Source organism: Erpetoichthys calabaricus, chromosome 7 (genome assembly GCF_900747795.2).
Source record: "Erpetoichthys calabaricus chromosome 7, fErpCal1.3, whole genome shotgun sequence".
Taxonomy (NCBI): Eukaryota; Metazoa; Chordata; class Cladistia; order Polypteriformes; family Polypteridae; genus Erpetoichthys; species Erpetoichthys calabaricus.
Genome location: NC_041400.2, coordinates 11,332,062 through 11,357,820, shown reverse-complemented (window position 1 = coordinate 11,357,820; position 25,759 = coordinate 11,332,062). Strand labels below are relative to the sequence as shown.

The window sequence follows — 25,759 nt, the reverse complement described above, 5'->3', positions numbered from 1 at the left end:
CACTGCTGGCTACTGCTTGAAACGACTGATTTATTAATTTATTAATCACATATGGTCGCAAAGCCCCATTTTTAGCATCCATTCCTTCCGGGGTCCTAATGGTCAACTCCCTCTGCCTGTCCTTAGTTAGTCGTGTGTTAATGCTATTTGGGTTATTAGAGAAACCTTCATGAGTATATTAGCACGGCTGGAGCCTGTCATGATGTCCTCTTGGGTTACAAGGTAGTGACATCCCTAAAGTTCAAAACGAAACAACCCTCTCAAGAGACGTGTCCGTCTGCTGTTTTGCACAATGAAGGTTGATCCATGTGACAGGTCATACAAAGGTGTCCACTACTGTCTTGAAAGACAACAGCACACTGGATCTGACCAGGAAAGAAAAAGAAGGGGGAGAGGAGAGGAGAGGAGAGGAGAGGAGAAGGAGATCAGGGCATGTAGTGTGAGAAACAAACACCGTACAGGTCCTCACTTGGCTTCTTCATTAAATACACACCAAATCCCAGGGTCATTTGCAAGTGATAAACTTTCCTGGTCATCTTCTGTCCCGATGTCTGCGTTCGCCCCCCCCCCCCCCCCCACCCCCTTTCTTTTTTTTTGTGCCAGTTTGACAAATGGCTTTTTTCTTTGAAACTCGGCCTCTAAAGCCACAAACCTAGAACCATCTTTTTTTCTCTGGACACCTTTGTATGAAATCATCCGTTTCTTGGGAATCTGCCACGTGGAGTAACCTTCATTCTGCGTAACAAAATAAAAAAAAAAAGGAGACGACAACAGACTGACATTTTGGCCATTTCTGTACCCTTTGGGATGCCAATACCTGGCAAACCAAGAGAACAGAATGACAGGTTTCAGTGGGGCGAATGTGATTTACAATTACAAATGGGGCTTTGTGGTCAAATGGTAATAATAAATTAAATAATAATACATTAATTAATTAATCATAAATTTAAAAAAATCAGTCATTTCAAGCAGTAATAGTATAACAACACTAGGAATGTTTTGGCTGTTAAATCAGTTTAGCAGTATGTTGATAATAAAAGGTCATCATCAATAAAAAAAACATTATACAAAGTTATTGTCTGTCTGTATACCTGCATTGTTATCACTCTTTAATTTAATATTGTCTTTTTGTATCAGTATGCTGCTGCTGCAGTATGTGCATTTCCCCTTGGGATTAATAAAGTGTCTGTCTGTCTGTCTGAATGACAAATGCAATACATTCCATTACTACATGTCATGTCATTTTCTTATCCGCTTAATCCAACCAGAGTTGCAGGCGAGGGGTACAAAAACTATCCAGACTAGTACAGGCACAAGGCAGGAACAGACCCTGGACAGGGTGCCAGTCGCACAACAACCCCAACCACAAACTAGCGCCAATTTACCATCTCCAGTTCACATAACCTGCATGTCTTTGGACTGTGGGAGGAAACCTGCATAGACATGAACCCTGGTGGTCTTATTGAGAGGCAGAAGCACTAGCCTTCATTACTACATGCATTACAAAGTACATTCCAACAGATGGTGCAGTATAAATGTTAACACTATGGTCTACGTTGATTACTTAGATTTCAAAATTTGTACATTATTTTAAATAAAATAAAATAATTTTTAATTTGCTTCTTTTAAAGAAGACCTGTAACTGTACCTGGGGGAACTCCTTAATTTAGTTATGCGACTCTTCAATTTCACTCTGGGGGGTAAACGTTAACATTATACAAAGTTATTGTCTGTTATACCTGCATTGTTATCACTCTTTAATTTAATTTAATATTGTATTTTTTTATCAATATGCTGCTGCTGGAGTATGGGAATTTCCCCTTGGGATTAATAAAGTATCTATCTATCGATCTATCTAATCCTACCTACTACACCATATCTATCTATCTATCAATTATATAGTGCCTTTCATATCTATCTAATCTTACCTACTACACCATATCTATCTATTTATTATATAGTGCCTTTTATATCTATCTATTATATAGTGCCTTTCATATCTATCTAATCCTACCTACTACACCATATCTATTTATTATATAGTGCCTTTCATATCTATTATATAGTGCCTTTCATATCTATCTATCTAATCCTACCTACTACACCATATCTATTTATTATATAGTACCTTTCATATCTATCTATCTATCATATAGTGCCTTTCATATCTATCTATTATATAGTGCCTTTCATATCTATATCTATCTATCTATCATATAGTGCCTTTCATATCTATCTAATCCTACCTACTACACCATATCTATCTATCTATTTATTATACAGTGCCTTTCATATCTATCTATCAATCATATAGTGCCTTTCATATCTATCAATTATATAGTGCCTTTCATATCTATATCTATCTATCTATCTATCTATCTAATCCTACCTACTACACCATATCTATCTATCTATCTAATCCTACCTACTACACCATATCTATCTATCTATCTATCTATCATATAGTGCCTTTCATATCTATCTATCTATCTATCTATCATATAGTGCCTTTCATATCTATCTAATCCTACCTACTACACCATATCTATCTATCTATTTATTATACAGTGCCTTTCATATCTATCTATCAATCATATAGTGCCTTTCATATCTATCAATTATATAGTGCCTTTCATATCTATATCTATCTATCTATCTATCTATCTAATCCTACCTACTACACCATATCTATCTATCTATCTAATCCTACCTACTACACCATATCTATCTATCTATCATATAGTGCCTTTCATATCTATCTATCTATCTATCTATCTATCATATAGTGCCTTTCATATCTATCTATCTATCTATCTATCTATCATATAGTGCCTTTCATATCTATCTATCTATCTATCTATCTATCTATCTATCTATCTATCTATCTATCTATCTATCTATTTCTGTCAAAAACATGGAAGTATCTGAGTGTGTCCAGATTTTTGAAAGGCAACATGTATGTAGGTATACATCTGGACAGGATTAGAAATGAGGACATTAGAGGGTCAGCTCAGGTGGGACGGTTTGGAGACAAAGTCAGAGAGGCGAGATTGCTTTGGTTTGGACATGTGCAGAGGAGAGATGCTGGGTATACTGGGAGAAGGATGATTAGGATAGAGCTGCCAGGCAAGAGGAGAAGAGGAAGGCCTAAGAGAAGGTTTATGGATGTGGTGAGAGAGGACATGCAGGTGATGGGTGTGACAGAACAAGATGCACAGGACAGAAGGATATGGAAGAAGATGATCTGCTGTGGCAACCCCTAACGGGAGCAGCCAGATGAAGATGATACTGTGTGTCCAGTCCCTCTGGTGGATCAGTCTGGCTTTTGTGACCCAAAATGAAAGAGGAGGTGCAAGTGTGAGACACATGAAGACTGAAAGTATAAAACCGGACAGAAGCCGAGATAGGCGCCATGGGAGTAATCACAGAGTCTGAGAAGCAGGCCGTATGGGAAGGCAGTGAGGAGAGAGGGGGGCGCCGGTGAAGAGACGTTTCCACATAAATACTGAATAGAGAGGAATGGTGCTGAAGGTACACATAGGGCATTAGATGGCACATATTTTTAAATTCTTCTGTTACCTCTCTTTGACTAGTACTGTAGTTAGTATACACACACACACACACACACACAGCAGATGTTTAAAAAAATCAAATACTATGTGCGAGGACCATTTATAGCTCCATTAACCTCCGTAGTGTTAGACCCGTGCATCTCTCGGGCTTTAAAAAAAAAAAAAGGGTTAGTCACGAGTGTCATTTGGGCAACAGGAGAGGCAGGTGTTGTGGAGGCGTCAGGCCCAAGTGTTACCCGGGTAACAGTGTAGACGCGTCTTCCCCCGGACTCATAATGGCGTCTAAGAAACGCCTCTCATCAGTGACGACGAGGGGAATCTGCCTTCAGGTCGTGAATCCGAAAGTGATGCTCGCGTTACTCACACATGTGCTGTTCATATTATTATTATTATTTGTATGATTATTATACTTTTTACACTTCCAACTTTGTACTTTTAAGTGTTTTGCAAGCTTTAAAGTAGAAAGATGTGATATAATAAAAATGTCATTTTTCAAGCCAAACAATGCAACGCCTTTCACGCGTTTTTTTGGAGAAAAAAAATGTAACGCTAAGAAAGTTAAAGGACCCGTTAAAGTTATCCATTCATCTGAAATCCAGCCCTTGGATCGACCTGGGATTGTATTGTCACCATCAGGTTGTACATGTGATTTCTTTGAAATGGTTATTTTTGAAATAATAGTTTTCACAGGTGGATTAGGTGGATTGGCGATTCTAAATTGGCCCTAGTGTGTGCTTGGTGTGTGGGTGTGTTTGTGTGTGTCCTGCGGTGGGTTGGCACCCTACCCAGGATTGTTTCCTGCCTTGTGCCCTGTGTTGGCTCCAGCAGACCCCCGTGACCCTGTGTTCGGATTCAGCGGGTTGGAAAATGGATGGATGGATAGTTTTCACTTTGTGTTCCTCCGTATTGTTTGGTAATTATGTACTGTCACACACGTGCACATGGGGGGCAGTCTAAGGGCTTAGGTGGGAGTCCAATCCAAACTCGGGGGCTGACTACTCACAACGCCTTCTCTCCCTCTTCCACAGATCACCAGAAGGAAAGCCCACCTAGAGCTCCTCCCCCTTCCGGCTCCAGTCCACGCCCTCCTTCTGACTTCATTTCCGCCTCTTCCTGCCCTCCACCTATAAAACCCGACCGTTCCTATCCTTTAGCCCAGGGGTCCCCAACTCCGGTCCTGGAGGGCCCCAGTGGCTGCAGGTTTTCATTCTAACTTTGTTCTTAATCAGTGACCTGTTTTTGTTGCTTATTAATTTCTTTTGAATTAATTTTAATTGACTTGTTTTTTAAGATTTGTTTTTCTGAATTTCTTCATTTCTTTCCTTAAATGGCACCCAAACAGAAATGAAATGTGAAGTGAGGGAGCCAGCAGAAGACAAGCTAAGTCAGGGCCTCAAACTCCAACCAGTTGCTTCATTAGGTGCCGATTCTTGCTGTTAATTAAACTCCTTCTTTAATTCCAAGGCTTGTTGCTTCTGTCACTGTGCAATAGCTTCTTCTTCTTTTTTCGGCTGCTCCTGTTAGGGGTTGCCACAGCAGATGAATGGCAGACATTTCCGAAATTGTTGGTTTTCTCTTTTCTAAGAGCACCCTGTTAGAATGGACCTGAGCAGATCGACATTCCCGAGACCTTCACCTTTCTACATTTTCAGATACTGTATGATGGACAATGTTGGTCATGTTTTGGTTCATTTTATATTCTCACTAGACAAAGAGTCTGTTTCGACAACGTAAGATGAAACGGGCACGAGTGGAATAGTAATAAGTATAAGCACCACAAACCTGGTATAGGTGTATTGAATGAATGCGTAATTAGGCCTCGAGCTGTAGTCGAAATCGCCTTTCAGGCCTCTAGAGCTTTAATCGAAGTCGCCTTTCTCTTTGAATTTTTGCGGCCGTAAATCCGCCGCCTGCCGCAATGTTGGTTGAAGTCGCCTTTCTCTGAATTTTTGCGGCCGTAAATCTGCCGCCTGCCACGATGTCGGTCTCGTAAGGTTTTTCGGGCAGCTGCGCAGAAGGCGACTGCGCATTTGGCTTCGGACAGACGTGAGTGAGTGAGTAGGCTGGCGAATTATATATAAGATAAGAGGAGACATGCACAGAAGGCGACTGCGCATTCCGCACCACAAACCTGATATAGGTGTATTGAATGAATGCGTAATTAGGCCTCGAGCTGTAGTCGAAATCACCTTTCATGCCTCTAGAGCTTTAATCGAAGTCGCCTTTCTCTTTGAATTTTCATGGCTGTAAATCCGCCGCCTGCCGCAATGTCGGTCTCGTAAGGTTTTTTGGGCAGCTGCGCAGAAGGCGACTGTGCATTTGGCTTCGGATGGACGTGAGTGAGTGAGTGAGTGAGGAGACTGGCGAATTATATATAAGATTATTGTTTGGCTGCTAATTAAGGAAAAAGTAACAATTAAGAGGTCTGAGTCTTCAAGAGGAAGTCAAATAAAATGAATTCAAAAGAACTTCATTAGCAGCAAACACAGGTCACTAATTAAGAACAGGGTTAGAATGAAAACCCGCTGTAGCCAGTCTCTGTTAGGACTCCATCTTTGATGATTACTCTGTTTTTTTGTGTCACAAACCTTACACTATATGGGGTACAGGGGGGTCCCCCAAATCTTTATCTTGTTCTCTGTGTCTCTTTACAGTTCGTATTCCTTCCCTTGAGGACTTTTGTAGGTGGAGCCCCCCCAGTGGGTTGGCGGCCCTTCGTCGTGTCACTGAGGTCTCCTGGAAGGATTGTTGTCTTTGGATTTTCTTTTGTTTTTTTTGTGTGGATATTTAGCTTCTGTTGGATTTTGCTCTGGAATTACAGGTTGGCTTTGTTATCTTTGGGTTGCTCTTGTTTGAACATACAATAAATTCTCGACTTACAAAGGATCTTGTTTAGACGTAATAATAATACATTTTCTTTAAGTAGCTTGTCTCTTCAAACCAGAGGTTTTACGGTTTCACTCCCTTGAAGGTCATTTTCACATATTCTTTGGAACATTTATAGTATTTTTGAACTTTTATTGCCAGCCCCCCCACCCCCCCCGCCCTCTTTTTTTGGGGTCCCAGCCTGCCCCGTGGAGTATGGGCGCTGGCTGCCTGGGGTGAGGCTACATCTGGGCAGGTTATTGAAGGTCCTGCCTCGCTTTGTGGGACTTTTAGGTGGCATCACACCCTTTTGCCGTATTTGTGTCCCCTTTTTCATAACTGGCATCGCTTCAAAACAAAACCGTAATCCATCCTGGCAGGTGTGCTAATCTGTAAAAGCAAAAACAGGCACCAAGGAGGAGACTAAGAGATATTCAGGTTCTCAGCAAAAGTCGTTCAATGTGGAAAGGGAAATGGTTACGCTCCAGTGTGCAGATTAGAAAGCTGATAAAAATGCTACACATCACCACAAGCACATCTTACACAAACTGTGAACAGTTCTGGGCAGATAATGAGAAATGATGAGCTGAAGTTAAAAGGAAATAACTCGGCTCTCAATGACATTGATGAAGCAGCACAGCACACACTTACTTCGCCATCGGGCCCGCTTTTAATATTTTATGGAGCTGAGTGCTTCACTGAAACTTTGGTCATGGGGAGCAGAATGATTGAACATTCCAGTAATTACGGCAATTGAACGTTGCACTCCTGTGAACCTAGCGGAGCAGCACCGCTGTTAACAAACACACACACACATTAATTACAGTTCTTTTTAAACCACTGTTAGTGAAATGGACAACATCAAACCCTACAATAAAGTCCGAGAATCAAAGAGACGAGCCATTATGATTATCACTTACTCTCTGACTGACGCCAAGGTGACATACAACTTTTGGGATCCTATTCTTTTGGCTCTTCCCATTGCACTGTGGGTAAGTGAAGTGACTTGCTCGGGGTCACACGGCCTCCTAACGTTCAAAGCCATCAGTGCAGTGATGGCAGAGCACAAAATAACCCGGGGCCTTTCTGGAAACATCTTCTGTGTGCTCGGCGCCGGCGCGTAGACAACATAACCGAGTCATGAGACTGGAGACTGAGACATGCTGACGTCATCCTCACGAGAGGAGCTGGAAGAAGAAGAAGCAGAAGCAGCGTGGCGTGTGTTGTGTCACTGGTGTGTGACGGTTAATTAAAATGCTCATTTTACCCCTGAAAAGGAAAGCAGCCGTGTGGGGAATTTTTAACGTTTTTTTCCCCTTTGAGAAGTTCTATTTTTGCCCACTCAAGAGCAAACGTTGTTTGGTAGAAGTATGTGGAAAACTTACCTGCATTTAAAACTAGCGCCAGTAAGGTGAGGTGGGGCAGCTGAGGAAACCAACAAGTCTGCAATTAAATAACTGGTGTCATCGAGAGGAATAGTTGAAAGTAACAGCAAGTAACTGCGGTGCCCCAAGGATCGGTGCTGGGTCCTCTACTCTGTACACCACCTCGCTGGGCTCCATCATCCAGTTCCATGGGTTCTCTTATCAGGGCTATGCTGATGATACACAGCTATCCCTGTCGTTCCCACCTGTGGACAACACGGTATCAGCTAAAGTCTCTGCATGTCTTACTGATATCTCAGTCTGGATTAAGGACCACCATCTACAGCTCCACCTGGTAAAAACTGAGCTTCCTGTGATCCCGGCCAGCCAGTCTCTTCAACTGCCCATCTGTCGCTAACACCTGCCAGGTCAGTATACCACCTTGGGGTGGTGACTGATGAGCAGCTCTCTTCTTCTGACCACATTTCTACTGTTTCTTGTCCAAGCAACATCCACAAGAACAGACCTTATCTGATGGAATATGCAGCACAACCTCTGGTCCAGGCTTTGGTCTTGTCATGTCTGGACCACAACAACTCAATCCTGGCAGGAGTACCCACATGTGCTATCAAGCCGCTGCAGATGGTCCCGAAAGCAGCAGTCCGTCTTGTATTTAATCGGGTGAGACGGGCACATGTCACTCCTCTCTTCAGGTCGCTACATTGGCTCCCTGTACCCAGGGCCGGATTAAGACGAAATTGGGCCTGATGCTGCAGCGCAGAAAAGTCTCGGCATTGGTGCATTCGATACTCACTGTACATGCACACTCAGACCGACCACGGAGCCTTAATTGCTTGCGACGCAACCAGCCAGTCTTTATTGAACATGAATAATAATAACGACGTAGTATCGTAACAACTCGAGATTAACATCAACATTCAATAGCAATTGTCTGAAAAGTGCACTTAATGCAGAAAACCTAACAATGAAATACAAAAAATTTCGCAATTCTCTTACGAAACAGCGTAAGTAAAAATGACTTTGCAGAGACATTGGGACAAAGTGACTCAGTTCAGGCTCTTGACGGTAAAAATTTGTCCACAATTTAAATTTCATAATAGACCAGAATCCTGTCGAGGATTTAAAAAATTCTAAACATCCATGTCGGGCCCGCGGGCCGGCTTTTAGTTTTACCTTTACAGATAACCATTTAAATAGCCATCGATTTTTACTGTACAACTAACTTTCAAGGTGAAAAATTTACTACGTGGCACTTACCGAACAATAATAAAGTGGCAAGAATCCCCAAGATATTGCAAAAAATGCAGCTAAATTACGAGGGCAATCCCAAAAGTAAGGTCTCCTATTTTTTTAGAAATACAAACAACCGTTTATTTTCTATAATGTTTACATCATTTTCAAGGTCTTATTTATTTTTCTACATAATCGCCATTTCAGTCGATGCATTTCTGTAGATGCTGTGGTAGTTTTAGAATGCCCATGTCATACCAGCTCGCCGCCAAGTCCTTCAAGAAGCGTTGAACCTCATCTTTCACCTCTTCGTCGGAGCAGAATCGCCTTCCGGACAAATGTTCTTTCAACTTAGGGAACAGGTGGTAGTCACTGGGTGCCAAGTCCGGACTATAAGGTGGGTGGGTGATGAAGTTCCAACCGCCGATCTTTACGCATGTTTTCGTCAACCTTCACGACTGTCTCGTCGGAAATTGACGGACTCCTGCGCGAACTTTGCACTTGGCGGTAGCGTTCAACGGGAGCTCCATTTTCAAGGGCTGCCAAGCCAAGATTGAGCATCCCAGCGAAGCCGCACATGCTTGTTTGGGAGTGGAGGAAGCACCAATCACAACAGTGTGGCCAACAGCCGTACGAACAGTTTCTCAACGTCCCCACCGCTTTGGAGACCTTACTTTTGGGATTGCCCTCGTACTAAGTAAACTGTTTAACATAAAATTGATAGCATTAACTTGAAATCTTCAGTTAACAATAAACACAACAACGTTATAGTTACGTCACAGCACAAAGAACAATAGCAACTGTATAATCAGTAACACTGTGTCTAGGTGTCCGAAACTCAGACTCCAAATTTCATTCTAAGAATTATTTTGAGGTTAATATAGCAAAGGAAAACTGTTCAGCTTCCGGAAAATTCTCATCTGGGCCTGTTTCAGGAGTGGGCCTACCTAATGCTGCAGCATCAATAGCACCCAGCTTAATCCGGCCATGCCTGTAGCAGCACACATCAAGTTCAAATCCCTGATCTTGGCCTACAAAGGAGCCAGTGGGTCAGCACCTTAGTATACAGAGACACTGGTGAGGTGCTCTGCCCACTCAAGTCTGCCAGGGAACAGCGTCTGGTGATGCCACCGCTACGTAGTATCAAGTCTCAATCCTGACTCTTGTCATGTGTAGTTCCCAGTTGGTGTAACGGGCTGCCCACCTCCATCCGAACGTCTGACTCCATCAATGTATTTAAGAAGCGATTGAAGGCCCATCTCTCCAGTGAATATCTGTCAAAATGACTGAGAGAAAACAAGTTTATTCTGTGATCTTTCATATTGCTGGTTGATTTGTTGATACGGTAGATTAAGTTTAATTACTTTATCAACTACAGTATAATTTATGATGGTAAATTATTAGTTAGCAGATCTTTTCACTTGTGGCAATCAGCTTTTGTTACATGTTCTACTCCAATTGTTGAACAAACAGACCCAGGCCTAATGTTACTTGATTAAGGGTTTTGTAAGTCGCTTTGGATAAAAACGTCTGTCAAGAAAATAAATGTAAATGTAAATTCCATAAAGGGAAGAAGTTAAAGCATATAAAGAATAATTAGAGACAGCACACGTAGCACTTGAAGAGTAACGCGTTGGCCTTAGTAGAAAGCGAGGACAGACCTGTACTGTATGTGATCGCTCCTTAGGAAGAAAGCGTTTCTTTAAGTACAGGTAGGCGAGTGACTCGAAAGCGGTTAAGAGAGGAGGGCTCAGTGGCGATAGGAACAGACGAGTGAATCAGTGAAACCTGCTTTACACACTTTGGGGTCAGGGGTGTTAAGTTTGGTCTGTTGACCCTGTGCAGTAACTGGGACCAGCTCCCCACGACAAGAACACCAGCTGAAGGTCTCGGGTCTGAACCTCTGCTCAAATATCTTTCACGACATTTCTAGCATTCAGGTCCTTTTGCTCAATCCCCACCGAAATGAGCTCCGTTGTTCGCCCCTGATAAGGAGGACAGCCCCGGTGAACTCTCTAATGGAAACTCGGTGATAAGCTTAGGCTACATCCGCACTACTACACTTTCATTTTCTTTGTTCAGACTAGCGTTTTCACTTCATTTACGAAAGTCTGCACTACAATGACATAAAGCAAAGCTGTTTGAACGCACTGAGCACACGCACGTCGGCAGCAACAGGAAGTGTCCTCCTTAGGAGGGATGGCTACGTCACTGGCCATGGGATTTACAACAGAGCTACAGCGGCCAGTAAACGATCCGCCTTTAGCGCACTCCGTACACGGACTGTGAACAACATACAAATGTGGCGGGGTCCTGTTCACAGGTGAGGGAGGAAGAGAGATCGACGGGTGGGTCGCGCAGCACCTGCAGTAGTGAAAGACAAAGAAAGCTCTTTATTACTTTGATAGTATAGGAAGCCGAGCTCTCATTTTGGTGGTTTCTGGAGCCCAATATTCTGAATCTCTTATTAGAGTTTCGATTGAAAGCTTACTTTTGTTGTCCACCTTAATAAAAGAACAAGTTTCTGTGTATCTGCCCAGTGGCTATGTCTCTGTTCTAATTTGGCATGGAATCACAAAAATAGTGCGCCATCTGTTGGAATGAAAATTGCAGTGCATTTTATTACTATATGCATTACAAAACACATTCCAAGAGATGGTGTTCTGCAAATGTTAACATTGGATACGTCCAACAGAGAGAAATCAGCTTATCCACCTTAATAAAAGCATCTGTGTGTCTTTGTGTCCGTTAGTTGCTATGTCTCTGCTATATGCTAAGTAATCAATGCAGACCTCAGCGTTAATGTTTGCAGTGCACCATCTATTAGAATGTACTTGGTAATGCATTTCGTAATAAAATGCATGGCATTTGTCATTCCAACAAATATTGCATCACAAACACTTGTAGTAATACAGTGATCCCTTGCTATATCGTGCTTCGCCATTCGCGGCTTCACTCTATCGCGGATTTTATATGTAAGCATATTTAAATATATATCGCGGATTTTTTGCTGGTTCGCGGATTTCTGCGGACAATGGGTCTTTTTACTGCTGGTACACGCTTCCTCAGTTGGTTTGCCCAGTTGCTTTCATACAAGGGACGCTATTGGCAGATGGCTGAGAAGCTACCCAACTTACTTTTCTTTCTCTCTCTCTTGCGCTGACTTTCTCTGATCCTGACGTAGGGGGATTGAGCAGGGGGGCTGTTCGCACACCTAGACGATACGGACGCTCGCTTAAAAATGCTGAAAGATTATCTTCACATTGCTACCTTCTGTGTGCAGCTGCTTCGTGAAGCTGACGTGCTACACGGTGCTTTGCATACTTAAAAGCTCGAAGGGCACGTATTGATTTTTGATTGTTTGTTTTTCTCTCTCTCTGCTCCTGACAGAGGGGGTGTGAGCTGCTGCCTTCATTGTAACTGCTTTGTCCGGTGGTGCTTCGCATACTTAAAAGCCAAACAGCCCTATTGATTTGTTTGCTTTCCTCTGTCTTTCTGACAGTCTCTGCTCCTGACGCGCACTCCTTTGAAGAGGAAGATATGTTTGCATTCTTTTAATTGTGAGACAGAACTGTCATCTCTGTGAAACAAGCATGACAATATAAAAATAACCATATAAACATATGGTTTCTACTTCGCGGATTTTCACCTTTCGCGGGGGGGTCTGGAACGCAACCCACGCGATGGAGGAGGGATTACTGTAAAATGCATTGCTAGAAATGTTTGTAATGCGCCATCTCTTGGAATGACAAATGCATTGAATATGTCTCTGTCATATGCCATTTGGAATGGCATTCGTAAAAGCAGTGCTACTGTTTGTAATGCGTCATCTGTTGGAATGACAAATGCATTGCATATGTCTCTGTTATATGCCATTTGGTATGGCATTCGTAAAAGCAGTGCTACTGTTTGTAATGCGCCATCTGTTGGAATGATAAATGCATTGCATATGTCTCTGTTATATGCCATTTGGTATGGCATTCGTAAAAGCAGTTCTACTGTTTGTGATGCGCCATCTGTAAGCAGTTCTACTGTTTGTGGTGTGCCATCTGTTGGAATGACAAATGCATTGCATATGTCTCTGTTAATTGCCATTTGGTATGGCATTCGTAAAAGCAGTTCTACTGTTTGTGATGTGCCATCTGTAAGCAGTTCTACTGTTTGTGGTGTGCCATCTGTTGGAATGACAAATGCATTACATATGTCTCTGTTATATGCCATTTGGTATGGCGTTCGTAAAAGCAGTGCTACTGTTTGTAATGGACCATCTGTTGGAATGACAAATGCATTGCATATGTCTCTGTTATATGCCATTTGGTATGGCATTCGTAAAAGCAGTGCTACTGTTTGTAATGTGCCATCTGTTGGAATGAAAGCTGCAATGCATTTTATTACCACATGCAATATGAAACAAATTCCAACAGATGGTGCACTGCACACTGTAATCCTGAATACGCTGAGGGCTACGTTGATTACTCGGGTTTCAGCCAGTCTTAAAAAGTATTTAGCAATGATCAGCAGCAAGTTGTAAATTATTTTGCTGTCATTTTGGTCATCCCATCTCGAGGGCAGCTCTGCCTTATCAGTGGCCAGGCCTTTAGAGGTCGTGAACCGCTGCTAGTGACCAACAGGATTAAGTGGCACTTCCTCATTTTGACGGTCAAAAGAGTCCTTTTTTTTTTTTATATAACTACTTTTGGGTCTCTGCTTATGGCTGAATTTTTGACAAAGATTTTGGATTCTCAGTTTGGTTTTCGTGGCAGTGCAGTAGTTATGTTGGTTGTGTCCCCTTTTTCTGGCTTTCACGACGTCTTTTCTGCTGATCTCCTTTAAAAAATCTCCCTTATTAGTGCGCTAGCATAATACACAAGAAGCGTGTGCAGACTTAAACTTCACAAAGGATTTGAACCCGGGATACTTGATTCATAAGGTGGCAGCATCAGCAGTCACTGTGTCACCATGCTGGCTGCTTCTGAAGCAAATGTAAAGAAAAATAAAAATAAAAACACAAAATTGATTTCCATAAGTGATTAGCAAAGACAAAATAAGACGTGGGATCAAAGAGACAGCAAAAAGGTTTCATCAAACTCCCATTAAATGTATGCAAATATTAGGAAAGGATTTTCAATGGGGTATAAACCATCAACGGCAGACCTTTACTGTATTATTCATAACGATAGCTCAAGAAGTGGAGCATTGTGTGAATGTAAATGAAGTTACAAAATCAATCATTTACTACATGAACACCCAAGAGGCCCGGCCTGCTTCGATTCCACATTCTCCTACACTCTGTGCTTTCACTAGCTGCTTACCCTGGCGAGGGCCACGCAGAGCCGTAACTGAAACTACCAGCCGCTGGCACAGAGCACCAAGAGTCTGCGGCCTTACTGTCGGCTCAAACGAGTGGCCGTTCTCCTCGGACCTTTGTCAGGAACGGACGTGCCATTCACTCGGCGCTTTTTGTGTGTTCCACCATCCATCTTCTAAACCGGCTAATCCTGAGCTGTGTCTTGGTTCAGCTGGAACCCATCCCGGCAGGCATTGGGTGCAAGGCAGGGACAATCCCTGGACGGGGTGCCAATCCAATGCAGGGTGAACACACACACAAGGGACAAATTCACATCACCGATCCGCCTAATCAGCATGTCTTTCAACCATGGGGAGGAAACCTGAAAGAAACCCACACAGACACGGGGAGAACATGCCAACTCCAGACATGTGAAAGAAGGGCAGCTGGCACCAGCTGAGATCTTGCGTCTTACTCATTCTAATTTGTGGATGAACAACAACTAAACCTCTTTATCTCTTTCTTGGATGTCTGGCAGTGAGGTACAGCACTGCCACCCTCTGTCCTGGAGTATCAAGCAGAAGTGACAGATTTTACCGCACAGCCTTGTGCTCTTCCGTCAAAGTTTTTACTCGCTGTTATTGCCACTTCCTCTTCTTCCATGCCCATGCCCGACACCAGCCTCCCTCGTTCTAATACTCCATTAGCACCTGCTCCACTGGCAGGTCCTGGCACTCCTTCAGTCACACTTTCCACTCTCGTGTGTCCCAGTCCTGAATTTAGATGCGACTACTCAGTTGTGAGTCATGCCACCCATACTTCACTCTTGCTATTTCAACCCATAAAATGGCACAGATTTACAAAAATTTAAACACCACCAGTCACTTGCACTTCTGTCTCATAATTCCAGCAATTTCTTTCCTAATCTCAACCACCTTAATCAGACCTCCAGCCCTCGAACAAAAGGGGTTCATAAAGAGCAAGCTGAACGTTTCTGTTGTGACCACACATTCTTTTGCTTTCTGTACGAACAAATGCCGCCTGGAGTGAGCACATCACTGATGTAACTTGTGTACATAGCGCTCCTCAACCAAACCTTAATGTAAAGATATAATTTGCATTTGGGTCCAAGTTATGAATATTTACGATCTCCTCGTTTGTTAATATACATTTCTAACTCATTGTCATTCTCATATTCTGTATCATGGAGTACATGTGGCATGTCGGTGAGCCACAGTATAAGCCACCTGCTCAACATTCAGACTCACCTCTTGTTGTTCCTCACCACTGAGGCACCTCCTGTGTTTGGCTTGACACTCAGCTGATGTCGCCACTGGACCTCTTCTTTGCCCCATTGCAGTGAACAGCACTGTCATATCTTGTGATTGTAATGATCACTTTGGTGTGAGGAGAGCAGCACAGGTCAGCTTGTGTGGGCATTTCTCCATCTTTATAACACATGCATTCTGCATCCTGTACTTGATACTTGACAGATGGCACTGCCGTCCTTCTCACTATGAGAGTCCTCGGCGATGTGCTTTATGCTCAGAAGATGTTGCTGCCATTTTCATGTTGCCATTTCACTCTCTCAAGTGATTTTCTATAAGAAAGATGCAAAATCCGATAACTGCTGAATTTGCCCCTACCCAAATTTTTTGCTTCACCAGCATGTGTCACATCATAAGCTTTTGAGTTAAGATGATACCAAGATAGGTGGATTAGCAGATAAATTGGAATCCGTTATATCATCACAGAAGGACTTGGATAGCAGACAGGCTTGGGCAGATGAAATTTAATGTCAGTAAAAGTAAAGAATTACACATAGGAAGTAAAAATGTGAGGTTTGAATACACAATGGGCCGTTGGAAAATCGAGAGTCCACCTTATGAGAAGGATTTAGGAGTCATAATGGACTAAGCTATCGACTTCTAGACAGTGTTCAGAATCCATTAAGAAGGCTAACAGAATGTCAGGTTATATAGCGCCTTGATGTGTGGAGTACAAGTCACAGGAGGTTCTGCTCAGGTCTTTATAACACACTGGTGAGGTCTCATCTGGAGTACTGGGTGCAGTTTTGGTCACCAGGCTACAAAAAGGACATAACAGCACTAGAGAAAGTCCAGAGAAGAGCAACTAGGCTGAGTCCAGAGCTACAGGGGATGAGTTAGGAGGAAAGATTAAAAGAGCTGAGCCTCTACAGTTTAAGCAAAAGAAGATTAAGAGGTGACATGATTGAAGTGTTTAGAATTATGAAGGGAATTAGTCCAGTGGGTCGAGACGGTTATTTTAAAATGAGTTCATCAAGAACACGGGGACACAGTTGGAAACTTGTGAAGGGGAAATTTCGCACAAACATTAGGAAGTTTTTCTTACACAAAGAACGATAGACACTTGGGATAAGCAACCAAGTAGTGTGGTAGACAGTAAGACATGATGTTTTGTTGGAAGAAATAAGTGGAGAGGACTGGCAAGCTTTGTTGGGCTGAATGGCCTGTTCTTGTCTTTAGTGTTCTAATGTTCTAAAAACCAAAATCAAGGTCCTAGCCGCAGAGTCTGTGAGTAATTGTGTGACAGACACAACCTTGAGCATTTTACTTATACATACATTGTACATTTTTGTGTATATATATATATATATATATATATATATATATATATATATATATACAGTACTGTGCAAAAGTTTTAGGCAGGTGTGAAAAAATGCTCTAAACAAAGAATGCTTTCCAAAATGGAAGTGTTAATCATTTATTTTCATCAATCAACAAAATGCAGTGAATGAACAAAAGAGAAATCTAAATCAAATCAATATTTGGTGTGACCACCCTTTGCCTTCAAAACAGGATCAATTCTTTTAGGTACACTTGCACAGTTTTTGAAGGAACTCAGCTGGTAGGTTGTTCCAAACATCTTGGAGAACTAACCACAGATCTTCTGTGGATGTAGGCCTCCTCACATCCTTCTGTCTCTTCATGTAATCTCAGACACACTCGATGATGTTGAGATCAGGGCTCTGTGGGGGCCATACCATCACTTCCATGACTTCTTGTTCTTCTTTACGCTGAAGATAGTTCTTAATGACTTTGGCTGTATGTTTGGGGTCGTTGTCCTGCTGCAGAATAAATTTGGGGCCAATCATACGCCTCCCTGATGGTATTGCATGATGGATAAGTATCTGCCTGTATTTTTCAGCATTGAGAACACCATTAATCCTGACCAAATCTCCAACTCCATTAGCAGAAATGCAGCCCCAAACGTTCAAGGAACCTCCACCATGCTTCACTGTTGCCTGCAGACACTCATTATTGTACCGCTCTCCAGCCCTTCGACGAACAAACGGCCTTCTGCTACAGCCAAATATTTCAAATTTTGACTCATCAGTCCAGAGCACATGCTGCCATTTTTCTGCACCCCAGTTCCTATGTTTTCATGCATACTTGAGTCACTTGGCCTTGTTTCCACGTCGGAGGTATGGCTTTTTGTCTACAACTCTTCCATGAAGACCACTTCTGGCCAGACTTCTCCGGACAGTAGATGGGTGTACCTGGGTCCCACTGGTTTCTGCCAGTTCTGAGCTGATGGCACTGCTGGACATCTTCTGATTTCGAAGGGTAATAAGCTTGATGTGTCTTTCATCTGCTGCACTAAGTTTCCTTGGCCGACCACTGCGTCTACGATCCTCAATGTTGTCCCTTTCTTTGTGCTTCTTCAAAAGAGCTTGAACAGCACATCTTGAAACCCCAGTCTGCTTTGAAATCTTTGTCTGGGAGAGACCTTGCTGATGCAGTAGAACTACCTTGTGTCTTGTTGCTGTGCTCAATCTTGCCATGACATGAAGCGGTCTTCCACAACCTCACCTTGGTAGCAGAGTTTGGCTGTTCCTCACCCAGTTTGAAGCTGTTTCTGTTTCAGTTAATGACTGTGTTTCAACCTACGTGTGACATTGATGATCATTAGCACCTGTTTGGTAGAATTGGTTGATCAAACACCTGACTAGAATCCTACAAAATCCCTGACTTTGTGCAAGTGGACCTAGAAGAATTGATACTGGTGTGAAGGCAAAAGGTAGTAACACCAAATATTGATTTGATTTAGATTTCTCTTTTGTTCGCTCACTTTGCATTTTGTAAATTGATAACAATAAACAATCATTATTTATATTTCTGAAAGCATTCTTTGTTTACAGCATTTTGTCACACCTGCCTAAAACTTTTGCACAGTACTGTATATTTGTAGCTAGTAATCCAGAAAGAGAGAAAACAAGTCTTGTGTCTTAAAACAGTTTTTATTCCTAAGCCTTCGACAACCTATCAGGTGTCATCATCAGAGGAAAACGATTGCACATCCAGGAATCAAAGGCAATAGAGAGCAGGTGAAGGGTAGGGGTTGGGGGGTTTAGGTGGGTGTAGGGCGGAGGTTTCGGACTAATAAGGTGGGGTTCAGAGGGTTTTGGTCATAAAGTCTTATTTAATATGTGGATGTCCTTCTTTTTAACCCTGCATATGCTGGGTTCAAGTCCAAGTGTCTGTTAACAATAATAATAATAATTCATTACATTTATACAGTAATCCCTCGCTATATCGCGCTTCGCCTTTCGCGGCTTCACTCCATCTCGGATTTTATATGTAAGCATATTTAAATATATATCGCGGATTTTTTGCTGGTTCACGAATTTCTGCGGACAATGGGTCTTTTAATTTCTGGTACATGCTTCCTCAGTTGGTTTGCCCAGTTGATTTCATACAAGGGACGCTATTGGCAGATGGCTGAGAAGCTACCCAGCTTACTTTTCTCTCTCTCTTGCGCTGACCTTCTCTGATCCTGACGTAGGGGGATTGAGCAGGGGGACTGTTCGCACACCTAGACGATACGGACGCTCGTCTAAAAATGCTGAAAGATTATCTTCACGTTGCTATCTTTTGTGCAGCTGCTTCCTGAAACGACATGCTGCACGGTGCTTCGCATACTTAAAAGCTCGAAGGGCACGTATTGATTGAAAAACAAACTCTGTCTCTCTCTCTCTCTCTCCCTGCTCCTGACGGAGGGGGTGTGAGCTGCCGCCTTCAACAGCTTTGTGCCGCGGTGCTTCACATACTTAAAAGCCAAACAGCCCTATTGATTTGTTTGCTTTTCTCAATCTCTCTGACATGCTCTGCTCCTGACGCGCACTCCTTTGAAGAGGAAGATATGTTTGCATTCTTTTAATTGTGAGACAGAACTGTCATCTCTGTCTTGTCATGGAGCACAGTTTAAACTTTTGAAAAAGAGACAAATGTTTGTTTGCAGTGTTTGAATAACGTTCCTGTCTCTCTACAACCTCCTGTGTTTCTGCGCAAATCTGTGACCCAAGCATGACAATATAAAAATAACCATATAAACATATGGTTTCTACTTCGCGGATATTCTTATTTCGCTGGTGGCTCTGGAACGCAACCCCCGCGATGGAGGAGGGATTACTGTATAGCGCTTTTTCTCAGTACTCAAAGCGCTATCCACACAGGGAGGAACTGGGAAGCGAACCCACAATATTCCACAGTCTCCTTACTGCAAATCAGCAGCACTACCACTGCGCCACCTGTGAGGACATTTTCATCTGAGAGCCACGATTCTGCCAGCTGTCTGGCACTCTTAGTATTGGCCCTGAATTTTATTTGCACGTGTTCCACTTAAACGTGCGTCAGGTTGAACTTGTATGTGTGTATATCAGAGATTGCAGGTCCTTCCTTCTGAGCGCGGCGTGATGTTTTTGTATACGTGTTACGAGTGTTTTAGATGTTTGTCCCACGTATACCGCTGGACACGCACTGCACGGTACGCTGTGATTCACGTCGGCAGCTCACGCGAGCTCAAAGACTGCGGCGTTTTTAAGTTCTTCTCCATAACAATCGACAGCGGCGCAGGATTAACAGAAAACATTCAAGGCAAGTGCTTCATTTATTTTTTTATTTGTCTTTTTTTCATCACCCTCAGTGAAAATTCCACTTTCACAAGTGCAAATACATATATGAGAAAATAAGTAACATTTGTGCACAGCTGAAATAAATACAGGAAAAAAAAAAGATTTCAAAAATTAATTTTCACAAACAGAAAGTCTCCCTCTAAACCCACAAAACAAGGCCGTGCCCACCACTTTCTTTTAATAATTGTATTTTTTTGCGCACAAGTAGATGAATGCCACCCCGATGTTGTGCCATTGTTCATGAGTCCATCTTCTATTTAATTAAAGCAAAACGTCAAAGAACAGAAAAAAATATCACCTTTTATATACAGAGGTTTGAATGCCTGCTGTGCTGCGGTCGTACAATTCAGGCATATAAAATGTCAGAAGAATAAAATGTGTTTGAACGATGGTTTCGATGTCGACTGTATACCTGACCGTGGGATTTTTTTTGTTTGTGCCATTTCAGATGTTAACCGAGATCTGGACGCCCCAACACAGGACTTGGAGGACCCCCCTGACCGTCTCCGCAAACAGACGTGTTCAGTCGGCTCACTGAATCAAATGAACTGCATGGCTGCACAGCCAAATTAATGAAGCAAAATCACTTCTTATAAAAATATTCTCACTTTGCAAAAATGAACACTAAAGCATACAATTGTGCATGCAACTTTATGTTTTTGAAGTTATTTATCCCTGTGAAATGAAAACATTACATAACCAAAAAAAAAAAAAAAAAAAGGAAAATTCTTTGAAAACCAACACAAACGTCAAATCATAATGAAGGCTCGCCTGACTTAAAGCACTGGGCCTTTCTAAAAGTACCGTAATGTCTGTGCACATGAAGACTAACTGCTTCCATGCGACTGAGCTGACCGCATTCCCAGCACCGCTCCGTCTCCTTTATTTATTTAGATTTTTCCCTTACACTGAAAAACGATACGAGTTATGCTTATTCGGCAGGCCTTCCTATTTGAGAATGAACAGGCAGGAAGCACAAAGTAAAAAGTCACACTTCAGAGAGCAAGAGAAGTGTCTGCGTAAAGCTTTGGAGTCGCGTCTACGGCTCTTTACAACTTCTTACGTGGTGTCGGAGGTGTCTCGCCGTCACACTGAGTGACATACACAACTGACCTGAGAAAGACTCGATGGAAGAAGGAACATTCTAGAAAGTCAGCCTTGAGCTGGAAAAAACAAATGCTAAGAGGTGCTGCACGGGATGGCCAGGTCATCCCCGGCTCTGCTTTTTGGGTTGTACGTTGTGACGACTTATCTCCATTTCATTAACTCATGCATAAGTCTTCTTTTCCGTCGTCCATTTAAATAGATTTCTAGGTCTATATAAAGATTAATAAAGACATGAAATGAAAGACAATTAACAGGCCCCCTTGCTGTTTGACTTCTTATTAATTCCACCTCATAGCCTTACAGAGTGAACACAAGCTATCTTGAGAATTATTATCAATGTAGAATGGTGGGGGGCGTCTGGCGCTCTGCAGACGCACAGAGACACACTGCATAGAGAAAGAGAGGTGGGAATCAGCAGCCTGAGACTGGAGGAGACTTGCGGCCGACTTGTTTGTTTAGTCTGCAGCTGGAGACGCAAGTTGTGAAGCCTTCGCTTCCTGTTTGTTTGACTTTTTGTTTTTTCTTTTTTAAATAAATTCTATTTGACAACTTACAGATTTTTTAATACTTGGATCCAGTGGCAGCCTCAGCTGAAATGTGCTATAATTCTACACACACACACACACACACATAGTGTATATGTATAGTCTGTACATATACATATTTACACATACACAGACATATACACACACACACACAAGCATCTCTCTCTCTCTGAGTATATATATATGTATGTGTGTGTGTGTGTGTGTGTGTGTATGCACCTCTGGAAGCTGGAGCCTATCCCAGCAATCATTGTGAGCAAGGCAGGAACAAACTCTGCACAGGGTGCCAGTCCACTGCAGGGGATTCATACATACTGGACACACACACACACACACACACATACATATATTCAGTGTGTATGTGTGTGTGTATTATACACACACTGACAGACACATGCACACACACACACACACACACACACACATTTAAGGTATATGTAAATGCAGATATAGTTACCTGTTTTTATCTAACAACATGGCTTGAAGAGTTTAAGCGGCCTAAATCGTTTCATTTTAAAGGAGTCTATCCAATAACCTACAGCTAGGTGGCAGTCTTCTCAGCATGCTGTGCTTCCCAGGAGGTCAGGCGTTTCTTTCCACTCCTTGAGGCCCTCAGCCGGAGTCCATGGTGAAGAGCTCGATGCTCTGTGGGCTCCAGTACAAGCCCGCTCCGGAGCTGTACACCAGTGACCACACGTAAGGAATGAAGAACTCCTCTGGCTGGTCTTCTTCCACGTACTTGAATTTCAGCTCTGGAAATTTCTGGAACGAGACACGAACATAAAACAAACAAACAAAAAAAACAAAATTAATGCTGTATACAATATCTTTAAATTGATCGCGCTTTGTTTTAGGTTGGGTTCCTGTTGTTCTGCTCTACCTTTAACCTATCGGCTTTACATTTAGCATCTGTTACTGTAAAGGAGGCCTACGCATTTTTTAAATAATGAAGGAGAAAAAAAAAAAACGCAGCGTCCCTCAGCATGTGTAGTGGGTGCTGCTGTAGGAATGTGGAGTAACAGGGTCGCTCTTACATGATACTCGTTTCCTATATGAATGCATTGAGAGCCGTGTCAGAATACTTGGCATTTCCACTAATTATATATTTTCTACTTATTATACAGTCAAGTGAAATAGGAAGTACACCCTTCTTTCAGGCGGCACGGTGGTGCAGTGGGTAGTGCTGCTGCCTCGCAGTTGGGAGACCTGGGGACCTGGGTTTGCTTCCCGGGTCCTCCCTGCGTGGAGTTTGCATGTTCTCCCCGTGTCTGCGTGGGTTTCCTCCCACAGTCCAAAGACATGCAGGTTAGGTGGACTGGCGATTCTAAATTGGCCCTAGTGTGTGCTTGGTGTGTGGGTGTGTTTGTGTGTGTCCTGCAGTGGGTTGGCACCCTGCCCGGGTTTGGTTCCTGCCTTGTGCTCTGTGTTGGCTGAGATTGGCTCCAGCAGACCCCCGTGAGCCTTCTTTCAATTCTAAGATTTTACGTTATCAGGACATAATAACAAATCATCTGGTCCTTAGCAGGTCTTAAAATTAAGTGTAAATAAAACCTCTGATGAACAGCAACAACACAAGACATGTTACACCGTGTCATTATTTATTTAACGAAAAACTAAGCCAAAATGCAGAAGCTGTGTGTGAAAAATGAAGTCCACCCTTACTGCTTCCATAGGAATTAAGAGGGCAAGTGGCAACCTGGTGATGCTAATCAACTGCATTCGATTAATTGGTCATCAGCAAGTGTGACCTCCTCAATAAAAATAGAAGTTTTGGCAGTTTGCTGGTCTGGAGCATTCAGGTGTGTGTGAACACAATGCCAAGGACATCAAGACATCAGCCGTGATCGCAGAGAAGCAATTGTTGCTGCCCATCAATCTGTGAAGGGTTATAAGGCCATGTCCAAACATCATTCTACAGTGAGAAAGATTATTCACAAGTAGAAAACATTCAAGACAGTTGCCAACCTTCCCAGGAGTGGATGTCCCAGCAGGTCAGACCATGCAATGCTCGGAGAAACCCATTCTCAGACTCTATAGGCTTCGGTTAGCTTTTTAAATGCTAAAGTTCATGACAGTACAATTAGAAAAGTAGGGCCTGGAGAAAGCCTCTTCTTTCCAAAAAGAACATGGCAACACGGCCAAGGTTTGCAAAGCTGCACCTGAACAGACCTCTGGGACAATATCCTTTGGACATATGAGACCAAAGTGGAGTTGTTTGGCCGTAATGCACAGCACCACGTTTAGCGAAAACCAAACAGGGCATATTGGCACAAACACCTCATACCAACTGTCAAGCACGATGTGGAGGGAGGCTGATGATTTGGGCTTATTTTGTAGCCACAGGGCCTGAGCACCTTGCAGTCATTGAGTCGACCATGAAATCCTCTGTACTGTGAACCCTCGTTTATCACGGTTAATCCGTTCCAGACTCTACCGCGATAAATGAATTTTCGCGAAGTAGGATTCATTATTTATAAATCGAATATTTTCGCAGTTAGAGTATAGAAAACCTGTTTACGACCTTCTAAATATGTTTTTTAACATTAGAGCCCTCTAGACGTGAAGTAACACCCTTTAGTCACCATTACACTCATATTACCCAATATATTAGACAAAATAAGAGTAAATAAGACATATTAGATGTTACAAATATATTATTATTATTATTATTATTGTACTGTACATTTAATTACACACACACACACAGTTCTTACACACAACCACTAACCTATGAAGGCACGAGCTCAGTAGGAGAGTCTTCAGGTTGTAAGCTGGAGCGCTGATCGCACCCTCAGAGGACACAGACGCCCCTGGGAAAACCCCTGAAACAGCTGACAGTCTACCTTCACATTGCTCCTCACCCTTCTTACTTGCGCTATAACTCGCGACAAACCTCTCACGCGGTACTCCGCTTACTTAAAAGTATTGTGCAGCGCCTCTCAGCTTTGGAATTGGTTGTTTTGTTTCTCTCTCTGACATTCTCTGCTCCTGGCGGAACTGTCATCTCTGACTTGTCATGGAGCACGTTTAAACTTTTGAAAAGAGACAAATGTTTGTTTGCAGTGCTTTGAATAAAGTTCTTTTTCTTCTACAACCTCCTGTGTCTCTGTGCAACTCTGTGACCCAAGCGTGACAAGGTGGTGCAGTATCTTCAGCAGGTGTGTCGTTGTCTTCTTCCGCTGAAGGAGTACTAGGAGTAGGCAGGTGGTGTCTAGGTGAGCGGCTGAAGAACATCTTGATAGGCAGTTGCTGGCGCTGTCTTTTCATATGCGTGAGGAGGCTTTTGTAGGGTATTGCCATCTTTGATCATATCCAAGAGTTTCACCTTCTCCTGGATGGTAAGCATCTTCCTCCGGAGCTTAGTTTTATTGTCAGAAGGCTTAGAAAAAGCAGCACGTTTAGGAGCCATCGTGGGACTTAGATAAAAGTTCTCAGAAAGCGCATGCGTAGTGACGTAAGCGTGTATGAGAAAAAATCGCGATAGAGTGAAGCCGTGAAAGTTGAAGCGTGATATAGCGAGGGATCACTGTATATCAAAATCTTCTGGAGTCAAATGTGAGGCCATCGGACCAGCAGCTAAAGCTTGGCTGAAATTGGGTCAAGCAACAGTACAAGGATCCCAAGCACACCAGCAAATGTACAACAGAATGGCTGAAAATGAAAAAAAATCAATCAAAGGGGCTATAACGGCCCAGTCCAGACCTCAACCCAAATTGAAATGCTGTGGCAGGACGTTAAGAGAGCTGTGCATACATGAATGCCCGCAAACCTTAATGAACTGAAGCGACGTTGTAAAGAGGAGTGAGCCA

General features: G+C 42.8%; 1 protein-coding gene across 3 annotated transcripts in view; it reads right to left on the bottom strand.

Moving 5' to 3' along the window:
- Positions 1–20,469: 20,469 nt before the first annotated feature.
- The window catches only part of dym (dymeclin), a 457,039-nt gene continuing 451,749 nt past the window's right edge, over positions 20,470–25,759 (bottom strand). For all 3 annotated transcript variants that reach the window (XM_051929784.1, XM_051929783.1, XM_051929785.1), the window contains one exon: positions 20,470–22,712. In XM_051929784.1, coding sequence (XP_051785744.1) covers positions 22,563–22,712 — 150 coding nt within the window. In that variant the 3' untranslated portion in view covers positions 20,470–22,562. The remainder of the gene's footprint in view (positions 22,713–25,759) is intronic.